This window comes from Bufo bufo, chromosome 2, assembly GCF_905171765.1.
Source record: "Bufo bufo chromosome 2, aBufBuf1.1, whole genome shotgun sequence".
NCBI lineage: Eukaryota > Metazoa > Chordata > Amphibia > Anura > Bufonidae > Bufo > Bufo bufo.
Genome location: NC_053390.1, coordinates 594,852,876 through 594,873,781, shown reverse-complemented (window position 1 = coordinate 594,873,781; position 20,906 = coordinate 594,852,876). Strand labels below are relative to the sequence as shown.

Below are 20,906 nucleotides of genomic sequence, written 5' to 3'. Positions count from 1 at the left end.
TAATCACAATTCACAGAATGGCAATTAAGATGTATTCTTTTTCCTATTACTATACCCCAAACAAAGAAATATAACAATTCACCGCAGAACGGCTAATGGGACGTACGTATATTTCCTTTTAATACACCACGTAAATGAATGCAGTACAATGTAACTTCACTGCCGTACGGCATTTATGACACTTTTTTTTTTTTTCCTATTAATACACCTAAAAAAAAATATACTATGTAAAATCAACGCAGAACGACTAATGGGACATACATATCTTTCCTATTAATACACCCCGTAAATGGCTGTAGTACAATGTAACTTCACCGCTGAACAGCAATTATGACATATATTTTTTCCTTTTTTTTTCCTATCAATACACCCACCCAAAATAGTAAAACAATGTAAAATCAACGCAGAATGGCTAATAGGACGTACATATCTCTCCTATTAATACACCCCATAAATGGCTGCATCACACAGAACTTGCACACCAATCACAAGCAAGGTTTGCTGGAATTAGTGATGTATCATATAGTGCAAACAACCTAAAAGCAGCAGTATAACTGCAATTTGGATCCCCAATAAGTGCAGCAAGGTATAATAAAATCTCTCATATTGCACCCTGATCTACTTTTATAGTGTAGATGATGCCTGCCTATCTTTTCCCTACACCTTGAATAATCTTTCCCTGAACTTGCAAATCTTTTTTTCAGCACAATGAAGTATTTTCTAACACTGTCCCTAGTGCCTGCTGACGTTTCTCCCTGCACGAAGCACACTGGAAAATGGCAGAATCCAAAATGGCTTTGCTCCATGTCCTAACACGTGCAGTAGCCATTTTAGGATAAAATGCAATTCATTACCACAAACCGTGAGGAAATTCGGATTTGGTGCTAATCAAAGGAGGCAATATGGACAATCACAATACCGTAGTAACTGCCTTGTATTAACTTTGACTACATGATAACCCTTTTAAGTTCTCATGACAACATATTCCTATTCTTTTTTTACAACCCAACCACAGAGTACAGTTTAAAAAACACAATCCTATCATAAAAGAGTTAACTACTCTCCTTTCTACTTCTTTAAATATCCCTTGCAAAATGTATTTATTTTTGGACAATTTATGAGCATACGATAAAGATCAAAATCTTCTAAATTAAATTGAGTCATTTTGTGATTTCAGTTTAATAACACCTGGCCAATAATTTTATACACAATACCCCAATGAGCATCTGGAAAAGAAGAATGATAAAATCCTGCGCTTTCACTCATTTATATGTTCCTGAAAAGTTGCAGTGTGTATCTGGTAATGTGTGAATTGTGACTATAAGAAGAGGACCTACCGTACTTCTTTTGGATCTCGCAGAGCTTTTTAGAAATTGACTGGAACACAAGCAGAGTCCTCAACAATGCATACTAAGAAATGACTATGCTCTATTCAACTCAAATTTAAAAATGTATATGCAAGTTTAAAGTGAGCATTTTATTCCCCTTTTAGGTACCACCATTGTCATGTGCAAGGGGTATGAGACCCTGGTTCTGAACACAACATACAGTACTGTAGGGGCCCATGTCCCTATGGAACACATTAGAGGCACATGTCTAGGCCTATATATTGCTATGGAAGTTGTGTAAGTAAAGCCATATAACAGGAGCCCCATAATAGGTGCAATATTCAGATTAAACCTTTTTATACTTATTATAGTATTGTATTGTATGTTAACAGGAGCCCAATAAAGTATAAAAATGGTTGTGGCTTATTAAAAGAAAATACTCCACTGCCATTGTAAAGTAATTAGAACTCACAGGGACTAATGCTTTCTCTGAAAGCTGAATACAATTTAATTCGTAATTGATTAGGTATTTTTATAGCACTCTTCGCTAAAGCAATGTGCTTCATAATGTAATTTCAAAGATTTATAACCTTCAAATTTAGACTACATATTTGAAATGCTGAACAACCAAGTGGGATTGTTCTGGATTCTAATCAGCTTTAGATATTAAATTGCAAAGCACTGTAATTACTTTTGAGCCCTACCCAATACTTCAAACACGGTTATTTAAAAGGTAATAAATGCACCGAATGCTCAATAGGATTCCTTTGTACACTCTTAAATAGATATAATGATTTAGTGGATTATACAGAATTTACATTGATATAAAATTCAAATAATTAGCATTTTATTTAGGGCATATTCTTTTCATCAATTAAAAAAGGGCACAAAAAGCACCAATAGGTGGGATCTATTCAGCTTCACAGCACCTTTGTTACCAATAAAGGAAAACAGCAGGTGCTCGGATTCTTGAATTTCCCTAATATTATGAAAATAGCAATTGCAGTAGACATCTGTGCTCAGGAAAAATTAACCACAAAAATGTGGATCTGTTAACGTAATCAGAAAGTATTTGTAATAGTGAATTTAAACCACAGAGAGATTCCAGTATAGCTAGACATGCCAACTATACCCTGACTAGCTGAATAACTTTTAACTCCCGTTGTAACTTGAATTCACTGGGCACATTTAGATGATTTTTAGTTTAAAAAAAAAAATCTTTTCCATTACTGAGAACAAGTATTAATATTTAGATTATATCATGTTTTATCTGTATATAATAAGCCATTCTCTGGAAACGTTTTATTTAAACGCACATCTTTTTGTATAATTTATGCATTTTTTCTCAAAATTAATTTATGAGAACTAGAAACATCTACATATAAAGTGGTTATATAGTTAAAAAAAATATTTTCAGACATGCATTTTACTCTTTACCAAAATGTGCTCACACATTTTTTACAGCACTTGTGTGTTTTTTTGCTTTGTTTTTTTTTAATGGTTTATAGTAGTGGTGTTTTTTTTTTTTTTCTAAATGGCTGTGTGAACTGCCTCTTTTTCTGGCCTTTAAATCCATATAGTGAAAGATATAAAAACACCTGAAAAAAATACCAGAGCTATAAAATGTTGTGCTTTTGAAATTAAGGCAGAAATATAAAAAATGCCATCTAATAAAAACATCAGTAGTCAAAGAAAGCTTGTGTATCCCATTTTTCATATGTCCTATAGATCTTCAGTGAACATCTGGAGCTGTCTTGTTTGCAGCACAAAACGCCTCATAAAGCACAGGTGCAAAAACTGTGACTAAAACAAAAAAGTGCAGAAAGGCACAGCAAAAACCTATGTATAAAAGCACCCATTTAAAAAAAAAGAAAAAAGATTTAGACCCTACTATTACATCCTACTTTTAAGTTAACAAAAGTGCTTCTGTCTCCAAGTGACAACTTGACCCAGAGCTGCACTTTTGCATTGTGCTCAACATAGGATAATGTTTCCTGTGTTACCTGTGCTGTGTGTGAAGAGGCTGGCTGACTGGCTTATTTCAAAAGCTAAGTCTGCCCCCTTCACACACAGTACTGATAATGTTTTGACATAGGAATGCTATGCTGTGTGATGCATAAGCCAGAAGTGAAGTTCTGTGACCACTAGTAACAATGGGAGACCATTGGTAAATGAAAAATATGAGTAAGACATATATCTTGTTATTTAAAACACATTTAGATGGATAGCTTTTTGAGTTGGACAACAATTTTTAATAGTCCATTAAGTCCAACCTTATCCTTCAGTGTTGATCAAAAAGCCGATATGAGGTAAATAGCAGTTGCACTATTAGGCAAAATATCCTTAACCCATTCCCACATGTACGGCGCTGGAGTGATAGTCAAACATGGTGCCTGTTTGCACGTGCCACAGGCACCATGGCCGGGAGGTCTCCGCTCTTTCAAACAGCAGACACTTGCGGCTAATGACCGCGAAATAATGCCATCCGCGGTCAATAAAGCCTTTAGATGCCGTGATAAAGTGTGATCACTGCATCTAAAGGGTGAAAAACCCGGAAGCTCGTGCTTCCCGGCCACTTATCAGCATCCTCTGTGGACAATGAGAATGTCGGTAATTGTTTTAAATACACTGGGTCTCTCTAAAGAGACCCAGGGTATTTGAGCTGCAATTCTTATTTTGCCCAGCAGGTGGCAGGCCAACATAAGAAATTAGCAACTCTGCTCTGATCACGGATCTATAAGAACCATAATGGTTCAGAATTTAACAAAAAAGGGTTTTGTATCCTCAAACATAAGCTACAATACCATTAAAAAGTTTTTAAAAAAACAATAAAAAAATAAAAAATATAAAAATTTGAATCACCTCCCTTCACGTAGAATAAAAAAATAAATACATAAGTAACAAGTATAAACATCATGGGCATCAGCGCATACAAATACGCCCATAGTATTAAAATATAAAAATATTTTTCCAATGCCGTATTGGAAAAATATTTTTATATTTTAATAGTATGGGCGTATTTGGATGCGCTGATGCCCATGATGTTTATACTTTTTGTTACTTATGTATTTATTTTTTTATTCTACGTAAAGGGAGGTGATTTAAATTTTTATATTTTTGGCGTAATAGAAAAAAGGGTCAAAATATCCAATTCACCATTTTTTTCATAGCTTCTCTTACCCAAAAAATTTAATAAAATGTTATCAAAAAGGTACACACACTCCAAAATGGTATCAATAAAAGCTACAGATTAGTAGATATAACTATAAAAAAAATATTAGGGTCAGAATATGGTGATGTAAAAGTTTTTTTTCAAAGTTTTGATTTATTTTTACACTATTTAGACCTAAAAAACCTATACATATGTGGTATCATTGTAATCATTCTGACCCTGAGAATAAAGGGCACAGGTCAGTTTTGCCACAAAAGGGAGCACCGTATGAACAAAACCTGTAAAACGGTGGCGGAATTGCGTTTCTTTTTTTCAATTCCACCCCATTTGGAATTTTTAGCTGCTTCCCACTACATTGTATGCCATATTAAATGGAGGCATTAGAAAATAAGCCCTATTATGGATATGTGAATGGAAAAAAAATATGTTATGGCTCAAGGAAGAAGGAGAAGAAAAATTTAAAGGAAAAAAAAAAAACTCCAGTATCCAAGGTGTTAAATGCGCTGTCTCACTGATTCATCAGAATCAGAATAAATCCTTGAACTCTTTTAACGAATAAACCATTACAATATCTTGTGCAAATGTTCCTCATCAACTTTTTAAAAGTGCCTCCGCTGCTCATTTGAGTTATAAACTAGACAAATATTGGGGTTAAATAGAAAAAAAAATAATTGAGCAGCCAACAAGAATTCAAGAATTGATTTTATGGATGCTCATAATAAAAAGACAGGGCAGTCAAAAATGAAAAATAATATCCATATGTGTTCTTCCTTACTAGAGATGAGCAAATCGAAGCTGACAAAGTGGAATTCGATCCGAATTTCAGGAAATTTTTTATTCACAACGAATGCAAATTTCCTCGCCCTTCGAGGTAACGAATTGCAATTTTCCTAAAATGGTGGCTACACGTGTAAGGACTGAGGACATGGGGAAAGGAATCCTGGGAAAGTGGGATCACCCAGAATGACATGCCTGTATGCAGCCAATCAGCAGCCAGCCCTGTGATGTCACAGCCTTATAAATATGGCAGCCATTTTAGATTCTGCCATTTTCCAGTGTTCAGAGTGCAGGGACAGACTTGTGAAGGTGCTAGGGACAGCAATTGGAAAAACAGTGCAGGGAAAGGATAGGGAGGAATCATTTGGATTAGTAGAACTATAGGTAACAGCACTCTGCTAGTCAATTGCACAAAGATATAAGCAAACACTGAAAAAAATAACTGCTTGGTGGCCATACTTACTGCAAATGCAGCTAGAAGCTCTTTGCGCATATAATTGATCAAAAATATTTCGGGCCCATCTACCAGACGACAAGGTGGCTTCTAATCAGATGGGGCCTACTCTAACATGCCTCTCCTGGGATTACAGCTTACAATCTGGGCAAAGTAGTACCCAGCTATATCCTACACATGCCTCTCCCAGGCTATGAGCCTGCAGTATGGGCAAAGTAGAATACAGCTGTACAATCTATCTAATTAAAAGCACATGGTAAATGGGCGGTGGTGCTTTTAATTAGATAGATTGTACAGCTGTATTCTACTTTGCCCATACTGCAGGCTCATAGCCTGGGAGAGGCATGTGTAGGATATAGCTGGGTATGACTTTGCCCAGATTGTAGGCTGTAAGCCCAGGAGTATGCCCCATCTGATTAGAAGCCACCTTGTCGTCTGGTGGATGGGCCCGAAATATTTTTGATCAATTTTATGCGCAAAGAGCTTCTAGCTGCATTTGAAGTAAGTATGGCCACCAAGCAGTTATTTTTTCAGTGTTTGCTCATATCTTTGTGCAATTGACTAGCAGAGTGCTGTTACCTGTAGTTCTACTAATCCAATTTTGTTTCAGCCAAGGTAGCGTGCACCTGCGTCCTCATATTTACTTATTATGGAGATGCTGGTTCGTTTGTTTTTCTTCCCAGGGAGGAATCATTTCACAGCATCTTAGTGCAGGGAGAGACGGCAGAAGGCGCTAGGGACATTGATAGGAAAGCTATTTACAAGTGCAGGGAAAGATTATTTGGGGATCCAAATAGCCATTAGACAGCTTTGTCAATCCAGCTATTTGTTATTGGGCTGCAAATGCTATGTTAAAAAGTCTTTAGTGGCTTATAGCTTAGTATCTTTAGTATCTTATTCAGTACTACAAGAAAAATATATACACATTTCACTTCTGCAGTTATTTCTGGTGAAAGCATATAGGGGCGTATTTCAGTAAAAAAAAAAAAAATATATGCATTGAACTGTGGCAGTTATTTCTGGTGAAAGCATATAGGGTCGTATTCCAGTACAACAAGAAATATATATTCTCAGTGCATTTCTGCAGTTAATTCTGGTGAAAGCATATAGTGGCCTTTGACTGCCACATTGAAGGGGTTAAACTGACAGTCAGTAACAGCCATGCCATTGCCATGATCAAGCGAGCAAAGCTCCTATAGAGCTACAACACATTGCGGGAACTGTTGTGCCATACATGTACAGCACAAGCTGAGAAAGGGTTAATGTGGCAGCTACATAATACCCACAGAACTGTACAGAGATTGTAAGTGCGGGAGAAGAATACACCATGGAAATCCACATAAACACAGGATGAACATACAAAATAAAGATGTTGATTGGATCAGATTCAAACCCAGGATCCAAGCATTTCTAGACAGTAATGCTAACCACTAAGCCACTATGCTGTCTACCAGAATGCAAATTATATCATATTAGAAAATTCACTCATATTATTTTTAAAGTATTGATCTTACCTGCGCAAATTCTTTGTTTAGAATCATTTGCTCCTCCAATGAGGACTCATTATGAAAAAGATGAGGCTGCATATGACTCCACATGTGAGGGAACCACCAAAACTCATTCACTGATGATAACAAAAGGTCATCTCCTTCATCCTCCTCAATAGTACCTAAAATAGTTGAAGTAGATAAAGATACTGTAGATAAGACAGTTATTTCTAGAAATGAGCAAACTGATTCTACATGAATCTAATTTATAACAATGTTTGAATTTTGGCAAAGCTGTTATGCACAAATTACTCAAAATGGAAGCCATCATTTTACAAATGAGAAAACAGAGAAGAAGGCACTTTCCACCAAAAAGGGATAACTTTTGAATCGTTTTGATAAAAAATATAAATGTTTTTAAACAGGATATTTTTATCACCGTTTAATATCTGTTTACTCATAGACAAATATGTTGTGGTAAGGCTACTTTCACACTAGCATTCGGGGCTCCGCTTGTGAGCTCCGTTTGAAGGCTCTCACAAGCGGCCCCGAACGCATCCATACAGATGCATTCTGAGTGGATGCGGATCCGCTCAGAATGCATCAGTCTGGCAGCGTTCAGCCTCCGCTCCGCTCAGCAGGCGGACACCCGAACGCTGTCCACCTGGCCGTGGGGAGGCAAACGGATCTGTCCAGACTTACAATGTAAGTCAATGGGGACGGATCCGTTTGAAGATGACACAATATGGCTCAATTTTCAAACGGATCCGTCCCCCATTGACTTTCAATGTAAAGTCTGGACGGATCCATCTGAACAACTTTCACACTTTTTCTAAACTATAATGCAGACAGATCCGTTCTGAACGGATCCAAACGTCTGCATTATAGGAGCGGATCGGTCTGTGCAGACACCAGACGGATCCGCTCTGAACGCAAGTGTGAAAGTAGCCTAACTTTGACACCACTACTGCTGTCTTAGCATTAACTCTTTCCCTTGTCCTTGCAGGGTGGCAATTCAGTAGCCAAGGACATATCTGGTACACACTTGCTACTTTAAAGCTGATTGTCTTCTGTTATACAGCCTCAGCTTGGAGAAAGCAGCTCCCCTCCCCATTCAGCCAGCTGAGATATCAACCAGCATGGAGGAAGAGAGACAGAAGCAGTGGGTGCATGCTGGCAGGCTGCATAGTATAGATGCACAGATTGTCTCTCCCTTTGTAACTGTACATATCCCCAAGGGGAGGTTAACATGGACTTCCGTAAATTATATCAACCCCCTTCATCCATCAATCAGAGAGCATACTTGTCTCACCAAACACAGCACAAGATCTGCAAAGCTTAGTGCAAATTTCATCCCCATCACTGTTCCACGGGTTTGTATATATAAATGACCATCAAACTCAAAATAAGTGTGTGTCATTATGAATCTAATGTCTAATTCTAAAAATATTTCTCTAAAAATGTTTCTGCTGCTTCAATCCCCTTATTGTGTGATATATTCAAATACAATATGATCACATTGAATGCCTCCCACTTGTAGACTTCCTCCCATTAGAGATCTTGTAAATGCTAAATTAGACTAGTGGTGTCTTTAAGATGGGAATCTCATGTGATCACATATGTTTGTACTTTGGGATCTTTATTAGTGTCGGGAGATCATGCTTGGCCGAACACCATTTTCACTTGAGCATTGCGATGCTCGGCACATCGCGGTGTTCGGCCTAACACCGCGTGTGCTCGAGCGCAATGCTCGAGTCTCCTCCCCGCACGTTTGTTGGCTGCTATGCAGCCAATAAACATGCTGGGAAGCACTGGCCCTCACTGTAATGCTGTAGTCATGTTGGTTACTGGCATTACAGTGATTGGCTGGCTGGAACGTGTCATCTGGTGCTATATAGCACTCAATGACACGTGGTTTGGCTCAGTCTTAGTCAGGGAGAGCTGCAGCAGAAGGGACAGATAGTGTAGGGACAGGAATTGTATAGTGTTGAAAGGTGTTTAAGGACTATTGTTTTATCTGGCTGCAATATACACTCACCTAAAGAATTATTAGGAACACCATACTAATACGGTGTTGGACCCACTTTTGCCTTCAGAACTGCCTTAATTCTACGTGGCATTGATTCAACAAGGTGCTGATAGCATTCTTTAGAAATGTTGGCCCATATTGATAGGATAGTATCTTGCAGTTGATGGAGATTTGAGGGATGCACATCCAGGGCACAAAGCTCCCGGTCCACCACATCCCTGCTCTATTGGGTCGAGATCTGGTGACTGTGGGGGCCATTTTAGTACAGTGAACTCATTGTCATGTTCAAGAAACCAATTTGAAATGATTTGAGTTTTGTGACATGGTGCATTATCCTGCTGGAAGTAGCCATCAGAGGATGGATACATGTTCTCATTCTGTTTACGCCAAATTCGGACCATTTGAATGTCTCAACAGAAATCGAGACTCATCAGACCAGGCAACATTTTTCCAGTCTTCAACAGTCCAATTTTGGTGAGCTCGTGCAAATTGTAGCCTCTTTTTCCTATTTGTAGTGGAGATGAGTGGTACCCGGTGGGGTCTTCTGCTGTTGTAGCCCATCCGCCTCAAGGTTGTGCGTGTTGTGGCTTCACAAATGCTTTGCTGCATACCTCGGTTGTAACGAGTGGTTATTTCAGTCAACGTTGCTCTTCTATCAGCTTGAATCAGTCGGCCCATTCTCCTCTGACCTCTAGCATCCACAAGGCATTTTTGCCCACAGGACTGCCGCATACTGGATGTTTTTCCCTTTTCACACCATTCTTTGTAAACCCTAGAAATGGTTGTGCGTGAAAATCCCAGTGACAAACGCTACTGGAACCAATAATTTCTACTGGCGTGATTTACCAGTTGGCCCCCCAGAAAATTGATTGAAGCAGGAGTGTTATATACCAATAATATACCTTCTGTATAGTGCATTTAGGTAGTGCAGCATTTGTTTGTGGTTTTGCTGTGTTACCGCATCTACACAGAGTGACAGACACTATAGGAACCAATAATTTCTACTGGTGTGATTTACCAGTTGCCCCCTCAAGAAACTGATTGAAGCAGGAGTGTTATATACCAATAATATACTTTCTGTATAGTGCATTTGGGTAGTGCAACATTTGTTTGCGGTGTTGCTGTGTTACCGCATCTACACAGTGACAAACGCTATTGGAACCAATCATTTCTACTGGTGTGATTTACCAGTTGAGCCCCTAAAAAATTTGAATTGAAGTAGGGGTGTTATATACCTATAATATAAATTCTATATAGTGCATTTAGGTAGCGCAGCATTTGTTTGTGATTTAACTGCGTTACTGCAACTACAGATAGTGACAAATGCCATTGGAACAAATAATTTCTACTGGTTTGATATACCAGTTGACCCACAAAAAACAGATCGAAGCAGGGGTGTTATATAACAATAATATACTTTCTATATAGTGCATTTGGGTAGTGCAGCATTTGTTTGCGGTTTAGCTGTGTTACCTCAGCTACAGATAGTGACAAACGCCTTTGGAAAAAATAATTTCTACTGGTGTGATATATAAGTTGCCCCCCCAAAAAAAAGGGGGGGGGGGAAGTGGGCTACAGTAAAATTGTTATTCAGTGACCGCATAATGTACCTGAGGCCACATAATCACAATTTATTTTATGTCAGGTGAATGCCTAATTTTTAAGGCCTGTACTCTTGTGGCCTAAAATACAATTTTTGTAGGTTCCAACAGGGCACATTTCTGAGAATTTCCCTTTAAGACGCATAAAAATGGCCCCTGATTTTTTGTTGCAATTTTTGGCATTGATCCCCCTCTAGTATGTCACTGTCCATGTTGTGGGGCTATTTGTACACTTCTACTAAGTATTTGGTGGCTGCAAATATGAGCTGAAGGTTTTTAAGGTTCACCTTCCATTAAAGTGAATGGGGCCTGCTGCGAACTTGTCCCGACCGATGTTCGTCCATCATTAATTACCTGCGCTATATCTCCTGTATAACGTTTGTGCATCCTAAATATCTGTGACATTCAGTAAAAAAAAATCCCCGCTGGTGACAGCAACATTACCTGCGCTACATCTCCTGTATGACGTTTGCGCATCCTAAATATCTGTGAAATTCAGTCAAATTTTTCCCCGCTGGTGACAGCGACATTACCTGCACTACATCTCCTGTATAACGTTTGCGCATCCTAAATATCTGTGACATTCAGTCTAATGTATTTGCGCATACACTTACAAAACCTGCGCTACTGTATGTGAGACATACTTGCAAGTAGTGATAAACGGCAGGGGCTATATTCAAATTTGCAATATTTCGGCGAATATTCATAATATATTTGAAAATTCGCTATCTTCATTCATTTTTTTGTTTCAATGTGAAAATCGCAATGTAAAATTTGCTTACTGCACATGCAAAAAATGGGTGTGGCCTAGTTTAGCAACTGTTTTCAAACTACCCAAAGTTTGAGGAGATTGGAAAACATGGTTAACAGCAATTTTTGCAACAGTGAGGAAGAACTCCTGATCACTGTAAGTAATTTGATATTACAGCAGTGTATTTAATTACATTTCACATGCATGTCAGAACAATCGCTTTATATGCAGTGTTATAAAATATTTGCGATTGATAAAATCGTCACTTGTGATGCAAATGTTTTTTCAAAATACATACAACTTCACATTTTATCAGGTCTAAGTAAATATTACTGATAAGTATATTTGTGACATCACAGCACTATGTCTGTACCATGTATGTATGGACAGCATAGAAATATCTCTCAAATGCACACTGCACATCCATTTTCCTGCCTCACACTATATACCCCCCCCCCCCCCCACACACACACACATAGTCTATAGATTTGAGTTTGTATCCTGTTGGTCAGGACTCAGAAGAAGCTTTCTTTGTCTTCAGTATTTGCAGATTCATTTAGAGTTACCCAGGGTGCACCACGGGGAGGCGAAACAGCTTTACACCCCATACTGTACCGTAACTTCACTAGACAGGTACATCTCTGCTTAGATGGCCAGTATCCGATTGCTCAGACCCCACACACATACAATCGCAATACAATCCGATCTTATAACGGTAACATTAAATCTAATATTTCCCCTTCAAAGACTTAAATACTTTTTGATGTTTTGCTGAGGACATTTTTAATACTGCTATTTAAAAAAATGGGATTATATGCTTGCATCTTTATCCTGCAGCGCATGTTGGAGCAGGGATATGACAGGACCCGGGTCCAGGCTGAGAAGCAGAGGATTGTGAGGGAGATCCGTTTCAAGCTCTTAAGGAAGTTTAATGGCAGGGACACTAAGATGGTCATATTAAAGAAATTGTCAGATTTGAAGAGGAGGAACTCTGAGCGGATCAGAGAGATCCATGACAGAATATGCCCAGGTATAATGCTTACATTACTTTTGTATCTCTCGCCAACACTCTGTAATTTATATATACAGTTATGAAAATAAGTATTTCATCCCTTTACAAATGATTACTTCTTACCTGGTGTGACATGTAGCAAATCAGCAGGTTACATCATACATCTCTACCTCGCCATGAGTATATATATTTATACACACAGCGAGGTACAGATATATGATGTAACCGGCTGATTTTGTGTGTTTCACACACACACACAATAAAATATATATATATATATATATATATATATATATATATATATATATGTGTGTGTGTATATATACATAAACTGCCATCATTCTGTATTCCAGTAAAAGGCCCTGTACATCATTAGATACATCCCCCATTTAATTTGCATTTGTTTTGAGTTCTGAGTTGTTTGTCTAAATTGTGAACATTGTGTGATTACAGGGGTTCCCGTTCCCTCCGTCCGCCGCAGGCCTTCGACAGAGGATCTGGAGGTGGTGGTGCAAATACGGATGGAGTAGAGTTAACATGAAGGAAAAGAAAATCCAGCACCTTGTTTTTCTTGCTTGACGGTGTTTATTCCACAAACCAAATGTACAGCAGTAACGGAACCCTCAATGTATAAGCCCCAATGCGGTCTACATGTTTCGAACCAGATGGTTCTTAATCATGACCTCCATCTGGTTCGAAACATGTAGACCGCATTGGGGCTTATACATTGAGGGTTCCGTTACCGCTGTACATTTGGTTTGTGGAATAAACACCGTCAAGCAAGAAAAACAAGGTGCTGGATTTTCTTTTCCTTCAAGTTCATTTGTTTGGGTCTCATCCCATCCGTGCACTCTTGAAACTGCTGATGCAGGTGAGCTGGACTTTTACTATTATTAGTAGAGTTAACACTCATGTTTTCTGAGATTTCTGAGTTGTGTTATTTAATCTAAGCAAACACCTTCAATTGCTTTTCAATGGCTTTTGTCTCAAGATAACGCGATGAGTTAAGAAATTTGAGCTAAGAGCTGGAGTGCTATCCCTGCTACATCTGTAGCAATATAATTCTGTATCCATGCCAGTTAATCTGAATTGCAAGTCATTTTCATATTTAATTTTATTAGTACTGATTAACCCCTTCATGCCCAGCACCGTACGTGTACAGCGCAAACGGACATGACTTAATGCCCAGCGCCGTACATGTACGGCTCAATGATCGGGCGGGTTAAGGAGCTGCTCCCGCCTGATCCGCAGCAGGGGTCCAGCAGTCACTGATAGCCGGACCCCTGCTGTATGGGCCAGCATCAGTGAAATCACTGATGCCGATGCATTAACCCCTGCACTGCCGCGGTCAGTGTTTACCGCGGCACGTGCAATGTCCGTGAAGGGAGGAAGCAGCCATCAGGTCCCTGCTCTGCTATAACAAGAACCGATGGCAGGGAAGGCAGCCCGATGCCTTCCTTAGGCATTGTGGCTGCCTTCCGGGAGAGCCTGTGAGATCCAGCCCCCTGTATCTCACAGGTAAGCAGGCTGTAAGTGTATTACAGTCTGTAATAGACTTACAGCCAATGCATCACAATACAGAAGTATTTTGATCATTGTAAAAGGGATCAGACCCCCAAAAGTTTAATTTCCAGAGTGGGACCAAAAAATAAAGTGGATAAAAAAAGTTTAAAAAATAAAGTAAAAAAAAAAAAAAAAGAAAGTTTCGACTAGAGTTGAGCGAACCCAAACTGTAAAGTTCGGGTTCGTACCGAACTTTAGGATTTTTGGACCCCGGACCCGAACTTTTCAGTAAAAGTTCGGGTTCGGTGTTCGGCGATTTAATGGCGTTTTTGAAAGGCTGCAGAGCAGCCAATCAACAAGCGTTTTACTCTTGTGCCCTTAGAAGCTATCACAGCCATGCCTACTAATAGAATGGCATGGCTGTGATTGGCCAGTGCAGCATGTGACCCAACCTCTATATAAGCTGGAGTCACGTAGCGCTGCACGTCACTCTGCTCTGATTAATGTAGGGATAGGATGCTGCTGCTGTGAGGGAGAGAATAGGAAAGAATCTTTAATCTGAAGTGCTTGTTAACTCAGCGATCTACATAGATTTTGTTTTGTGGGTGCAGTGCACAATCTTTTTACCCTGCTCTGAGCCCAGTGACACAGAAAAATAACTTTTATCCGTCTGTTAGTTAGGTGGGCGGCGGCGGCGGCCATTTTATGCAAGTTCAGTGCACAAGCACAGCATATGTGCATTTGTGACAGTCAAATACAAGCTTGAAATACTGCAATTATATTCTGGGTTTAAAAAAAGCACCCATTTTTTGCAAAACCCTACATCTGGGGCCTTTGCAGCATTTGTCATTGTTAAATCCAAGCTTGAAATATAATTTTCTGGGTTTAAAAAACACCCATTTTTGGCAATACCGTACATCTGGGGCCTATGCTGCTTTTGTTAGTGTGACATACAAGCAAGAAATACTGCAATAATATTCTGGGTTAAAAAAAAAAACACCCATTTTTGGCAATACCCTACATCTGGTGCCTTTACAGCATTTGTCAGTGTGAAAGACAAGCTTGAAATACTTCAATAATTTTCTGGGTTTAAAAAAACACCCATTTTGGGCAATACCCTACATCTGGTGCCTTTGCAACATCTGTCAGTGTGAAATACAAGCTTGCAATACGTCAATAATTTTCTGGGTTTAAAAAAGAAACCATTTTTGGCAATACCCTACATCTGGGGCTTATACTGCATTGGTTAGTGTGAAATACAAGCTTGAAATACTGCAATAATATTCTGGGCTTAAAAAAACACCCATTTTTGGCAATACCCTACATCAGATGCCTTTGCAGCATTTGTCAGTGTGAAATACAAGCTTGCAATACGTCAATAATTTTCTGGGTTTAAACAAAACACCCATTTTGGGCAATAACCTACATCTGGTGCCTTTTCAACATCTGTCAGTGTGAAATACAAGCTTGCAATACGTCAATAATTTTCTGGGTTTAAAAAAACACCCATTTTGGGCCAAATACTAAATTTGCGCCCTTTACTGCATCTGTCAGTGTGAGATACAAGCTTGAAATAATGCAATAATATGTTGGGTTTAAAAATACACAGATTTTTGGCAATACCCTACATCTGGTGCCTTTGCAGAATTTTACAGTGTAAAATACAAGCTTGCAATACGTCAATAATCTTCTGGGTTTAAAAAAAAACACCAATTTTTGTCAATACCCTACATCTGGGGCCTATGCTGGATTTGTTAGTGTAAAAAACAAGCTTGAAATATTGCAATAATATTCTTGGTTTAAAAAAAAAACACCCATTTTGTGCCAAATACAAAATTTGCGGCCTTTGCTGCATCTGTCAGTGTGAAATACACACGTTAGATACTGCTGTTATATTCTGTTATTAAAAAAAACACCCATTTTGGGCAAAATCCAAAAATTTGCGGAGAATGAGCAGAGCGTCTAATAGGGGACGTGGCACAGGTTGTGGTGCTGCTGGTGAAGCTCCTGTTGCAGGGGGAGGACGTGGTCGATCTGTGCCAGCTACACGCACAAGTGAAACACCTTCCTCAGGTGCGAGTAGACAACAGAACCTTCAGCGTTATTTGGTCAGGCCTAATGCGGCTCTACGAATGGTGAGGCCAGAACAAGTACAGGCAATAGTAGATTGGGTTGCTGACAGTGCCTCCAGTTCCTTTACATTGTCTCCCACCCAGTATCCTGCTGTGAGATGGGAGTTGGCACCTACAGCCGATGTCCATCAGTCTTTCACCTCACCTTCTTGCAAATCAGCCAAGCAGTCTTAGCCCCAAGTCATGCAGCAGTCTCTTCTGCTTTTTGATGACTCTGCTAGCAGGGTTTCCCAGGGCCATCCACATAGCCCGGCCCCAGAAGTGGAAGAGATTGAGCGCACCGATGCTCAACCACTTATCTTTCAAGATGAGTACATGGGAGGACCACCACAGCACGTCTCGGATGATGACGAAACACAGGTGCCAACTGCTATGGCTTTCTGCAGTGTGCAGACCGACAAGGAAGGCAGGGGTGAAAACTGGGTGGAAGATGATGTGGAGGATGATGAGGTCCTCGACCCCTCATGGAATCAAGGTCATGCGAGTTACCTGTGAAATTTGGAGGAAGAGGCGGTGGTCGCACAGAGCCACCAACACAGCAGAAGAGGGAGCAGGGTGCAAAAGCGGAGCGGCCGTCCCCTAGACGGTACGCCTGCTCCTGCCCAACGCAGCAAGGGACCAAGCATACCAAAGCCAGCTCCAAGGAGTTCTCTGGCATGGCGGTTCTTCAGACAATGTGCTGACAACAAGACACGAGTGGTTTGCACGCTGTGCAATCAGAGCCTGAAGCGAGGCATAAACATTCTCAACCTGAGCACAACCTGCATGACCAGGCATCTAAGTGCAATGCGTGAGCTGCAGTGGAGTAGACACCTCAAAAACAAGAAAGGTCTCTGGCTCCTCCTGCTTCATCTTCTGCTGCAGTCTCGGCCTCTTCATCCACCTCTAGAGTGACAGCGACACCTGCCACTCCGTAAACAGAGGATCTGCCAGCAACACCACCATCTGGGTCACCAAGCATCTCCACAATGTCCCACGGAAGCGTTCAGGTCTCCATCTCCCAAACACTGGAGCGGAAGAGGAATTACCCCCCTATCCCTGGCCCTGAATGCCAGCATTTCAAAATTACTGGCCTTTGAAATGCTGTCATTCTGTCTGGTGGAGATGGAGAGTTTTAAAAGCCTTATGGTGGTGGCTGTACCACAGTACGTCGTGCCCAGCCGCCACTACTTTTTAAGGCGAGCCATCCCTTCCCTGCACAACCAATTGGGGGACAAAATCAGGTGCGCACTGCGCAATGCCATCTGTGGCAAGGTCCACTTAACTACGGATACGTGGACCAGTAAGCACGGTCAGGGACGTTATATCTCCCTAACAGCACACTGTGTAAATGCAGTGGCGGCTGGGCCTGAGGCGGATAGCAGTTTGGAGCATTTCCTTCCATCACCGAGGATTGCAGGGCGCTTCAGTTTGCCTTCTGTTTCTTCCTCCTCCTACTCCGCTTCCTCATCCTCTACCGCCTCCTCATCTGGTCAGCGTAACACCTTCACCACCAACTTCAGCACAGCCAGGAGTAAACATGCCAGGCATTTTTAAAACTTATCTGTTTGGGGGACAAACCCCACACCGCGCAGGAGCTGTGGCTGGGCCTTGAACAACAGACCGATGAGTGGTTGGTGTCCGTGAGCCTCAAGAGCGGCCTGGTGGTGTGCGATAATGGGTGAAATCTCGTAGCAGCTCTCGGACTAGTCGGTTTGACGCACATCCCTTGCCTGGTGTATGTGCTGAATTTGGTGGTGTAGAAGTTTCTTAAAAATTACCCCGATATGTCAGAGCTGCTGCAGAAAGTTTGCGCCATCTGTGCGCACTTTCGGCATTCTCACCCTGCTGTCAGCGCAGCAGCGTACCTTTGGCCTTCCCGCTCTCCGACTCATATGCGACGTGCCCACAAGTTGGAACTCCACCTTGCACATGCTGGCCAGACTGTGGAGCAGCAGCAGGCCATAGTAGAGTTTCAGCTGCAGCACGCATGGGTGAGTAGCTCTGCGGAACAGCACCACTTCACCACCAATGACTGGGCCTCCATGCGAGACCTGTGTTCCTTGTTGCGCTGTTTCAAGTACTCCACCAATATGGCCAGTGCCGAAAACGCCGTTCTCAGCGTTACTATCCCACTTCTATGCCTCCTTGAAAAAACACTTCTGGTGATGGAAGAGGATGTGGTACAGGAGGAGGAAGAGGGATCATAACATAGGGTTTCCGGCCAGTCATTCACAAGTGGCTCTGAGGGTGGGTTCCTGCACCCACAAACGGCAGGTACATAATTGTCCAACCAGGGCACAGTTCTGGAGGATGAGGAGGAGGAGATGGCGGAGGAGGAACCGTGTTCACAGCAGGGTGGCACCCAAACCAGCTCATGGCCATCACTGGTGAGTGGCTTTGGGGATACAGAGGACACAGACGATACACCTCATACAGAGGACAGCCTGTCGTTGCCTCTGGGCAGCCTGGCACACATGAGCAATTAGATGCTGCAGTGTCTCCGCAATGACCGCCGAGTTGCCCACATTCTAACGAATGCTGATTACTGGGTGGCCACGCTGCTGGATCCCCGTTACAAGGACAATGTACCATCCTTAATTCCGTCACTGGAGCGCGATCATAAGATGCGCGAGTACAAGCGCAAGCTGGTAGACGCGCTGCTGGTGGCATTCCCACCTGACAGGAGGAGGAAGAGGTTGCCAACGCAGCTGGGGCACCACCAGCACCTCAGAAGGCAGGGTTAGCATGGCCGAAATGTGAAAAAGCTTTGTCAGCATGCCACAACAACCAGCACCATCAGTTGATATGGAACGTCTTAGCAGGAGGCAGCATTTCAGCAACATGGTAGAGCAGTATGTGTGCACACGCCTACACATACTGAATGATGGGTCTGGCCCCTTCAACTTCTGGGTCTCAAAATTGGGCACATGGCCTGATCTTGCACTCTACGCCTTGGAGGTGCTGGCCTGCCCTGCAGCCAGTGTATTGTCTGAACGTGTGCTTAGCACGGCAAGGGGCGTTATCACAGACAAGCGCAGCCGCCTGTCCACAGCCAATGTGGACAAGCTCGCATTCATTAAAATGAACCAGGCATGGATCCCACAGGACTTGTCCATACCTTGTGCAGAATAAACATGTATACCGGCCTTACCCAGCCATTGTTATACTACAGCGCAATTGCTCATTTTTGTATTTTTGATAATTTCCCAGTCTTTTGAAGTGTACCATAATTTTAAAAAAATTAAATTAAAACAAAAAAACTGTGTTGGCTACCTCGTCCTCCTCCGCCGCCACTTCCACTGCTACGTCCACCGCCTCCTCAACCTCCTACTCCATATGGACCTCCACCTCATACATCAAAATTATTTTTTTAATTTGTACATATTTTATTTTAGGTCATTTCAATAATTTGTCTGTTACATTTTCGGGTGAAATTCACAAATTTTTGGCTGTGATATACCCCTGCTCTACCTAGTACACATGTAAACAAATTTCACTAATTTGTCTGTTACATTTTTGGGTGAAATTCACCAATTTTTGGCTGTGATATACCCCTGCTCTACCTAGTAGACAGGTTAATAAATTTCACAAATTTTTCTGTTACATTATTGGGTGACATTCACCAATTTTTGGCTGTGATATACCCTGTTCTACCTAGTGGGCAAGGAAATACATTTCACTAATTTGTCTGTTACATTCTTGGGTGACATTTACCATTTTTGCCATGGATAAACACCTGCTCTGCATAGGTGACAGGGACCGAAATTTTTAAAAATCATCTGTTCCATTGGTGGGTAACATTAACCCATTTCTGGTGATAAAAAACCCCTGCTCTGCATAGGTGACAGGAAATTACATTTCTAAAATTCGTTTTTTAATTGATGAGCGCCCCCTCCTTTCATTCGATGCTTCAACTTTAACAACTTGTCCCACATTTCCACTCAATCACATTGGAGCTATTGACCTCCCTTGGATGTGGTATCTCTTTCTCACACTCCCTCTCCGGCGTGGAACCCTGATTCGCCGTTAACCGTGATCAACATGGTAGGCGCAGAAAACAACATCAAAAGTTGATAGAGAAGATATCCAAATGGATTGTGGACGTCACGGGGATGTGCGATCATGCAGAAGTTATCTAAAGTCAACCAATCTGCAGCAGGGCCTCTCCTGTCTAACGTTTCCAAATCCAAAATACCCCAGTGACATTATCTATAATTTTTTACTAATCATTCCAATAACAGGGCATCTTAAGAGTCCTGTATTGTTATTTATCATCAGTACCTCCCCGAGTCGGGAGTGGGCAATTGCCTTACCCACCCCCTTCTTTACCTGGAAGCTTCGGCTTTAATAATTTGTCCCACATTTCAGCTTGATCACATTGCAGCCATTGACCTCTCTTGGATGTGGTCTCCCTTTCTCACGCTCCCTCTCCGGTGTGGAACCCTGATTCGCCGCTAACCGTGGACAACATGGTAGGCGCAGAAAAGAACATCGAAAGTTGATAGAGCAGATATCCAATTGGATCGTGGACATCACGGGGATGTGCGACATGGTGGAGCAGTATGTGTGCACACGCCTACACTTACTGACTGATGGTTCTGCCCCCTACAACTTCTGGGTCTCCAAATTGGGCATATGGCCTGAGATTGCCCTTTACGCCTTGGAAGTGCTGGCCTGC

At 41.4% G+C, this 20,906-nt stretch overlaps 1 protein-coding gene across 2 annotated transcripts in view; it reads right to left on the bottom strand.

Annotated features, from left to right (window-relative positions):
* The window catches only part of LOC120989895 (bifunctional heparan sulfate N-deacetylase/N-sulfotransferase 4-like), a 781,923-nt gene that overhangs the window by 425,536 nt on the left and 335,481 nt on the right, over positions 1 to 20,906 (bottom strand). For both annotated transcript variants that reach the window (XR_005776339.1, XM_040418282.1), the window contains exon 4: positions 7,246 to 7,400. Coding sequence is in view for 1 of the 2 variants with exons in the window: in XM_040418282.1 (XP_040274216.1) it covers positions 7,246 to 7,400 (155 nt within the window). In the remaining variant the exon portion in view is untranslated. The remainder of the gene's footprint in view (positions 1 to 7,245; positions 7,401 to 20,906) is intronic.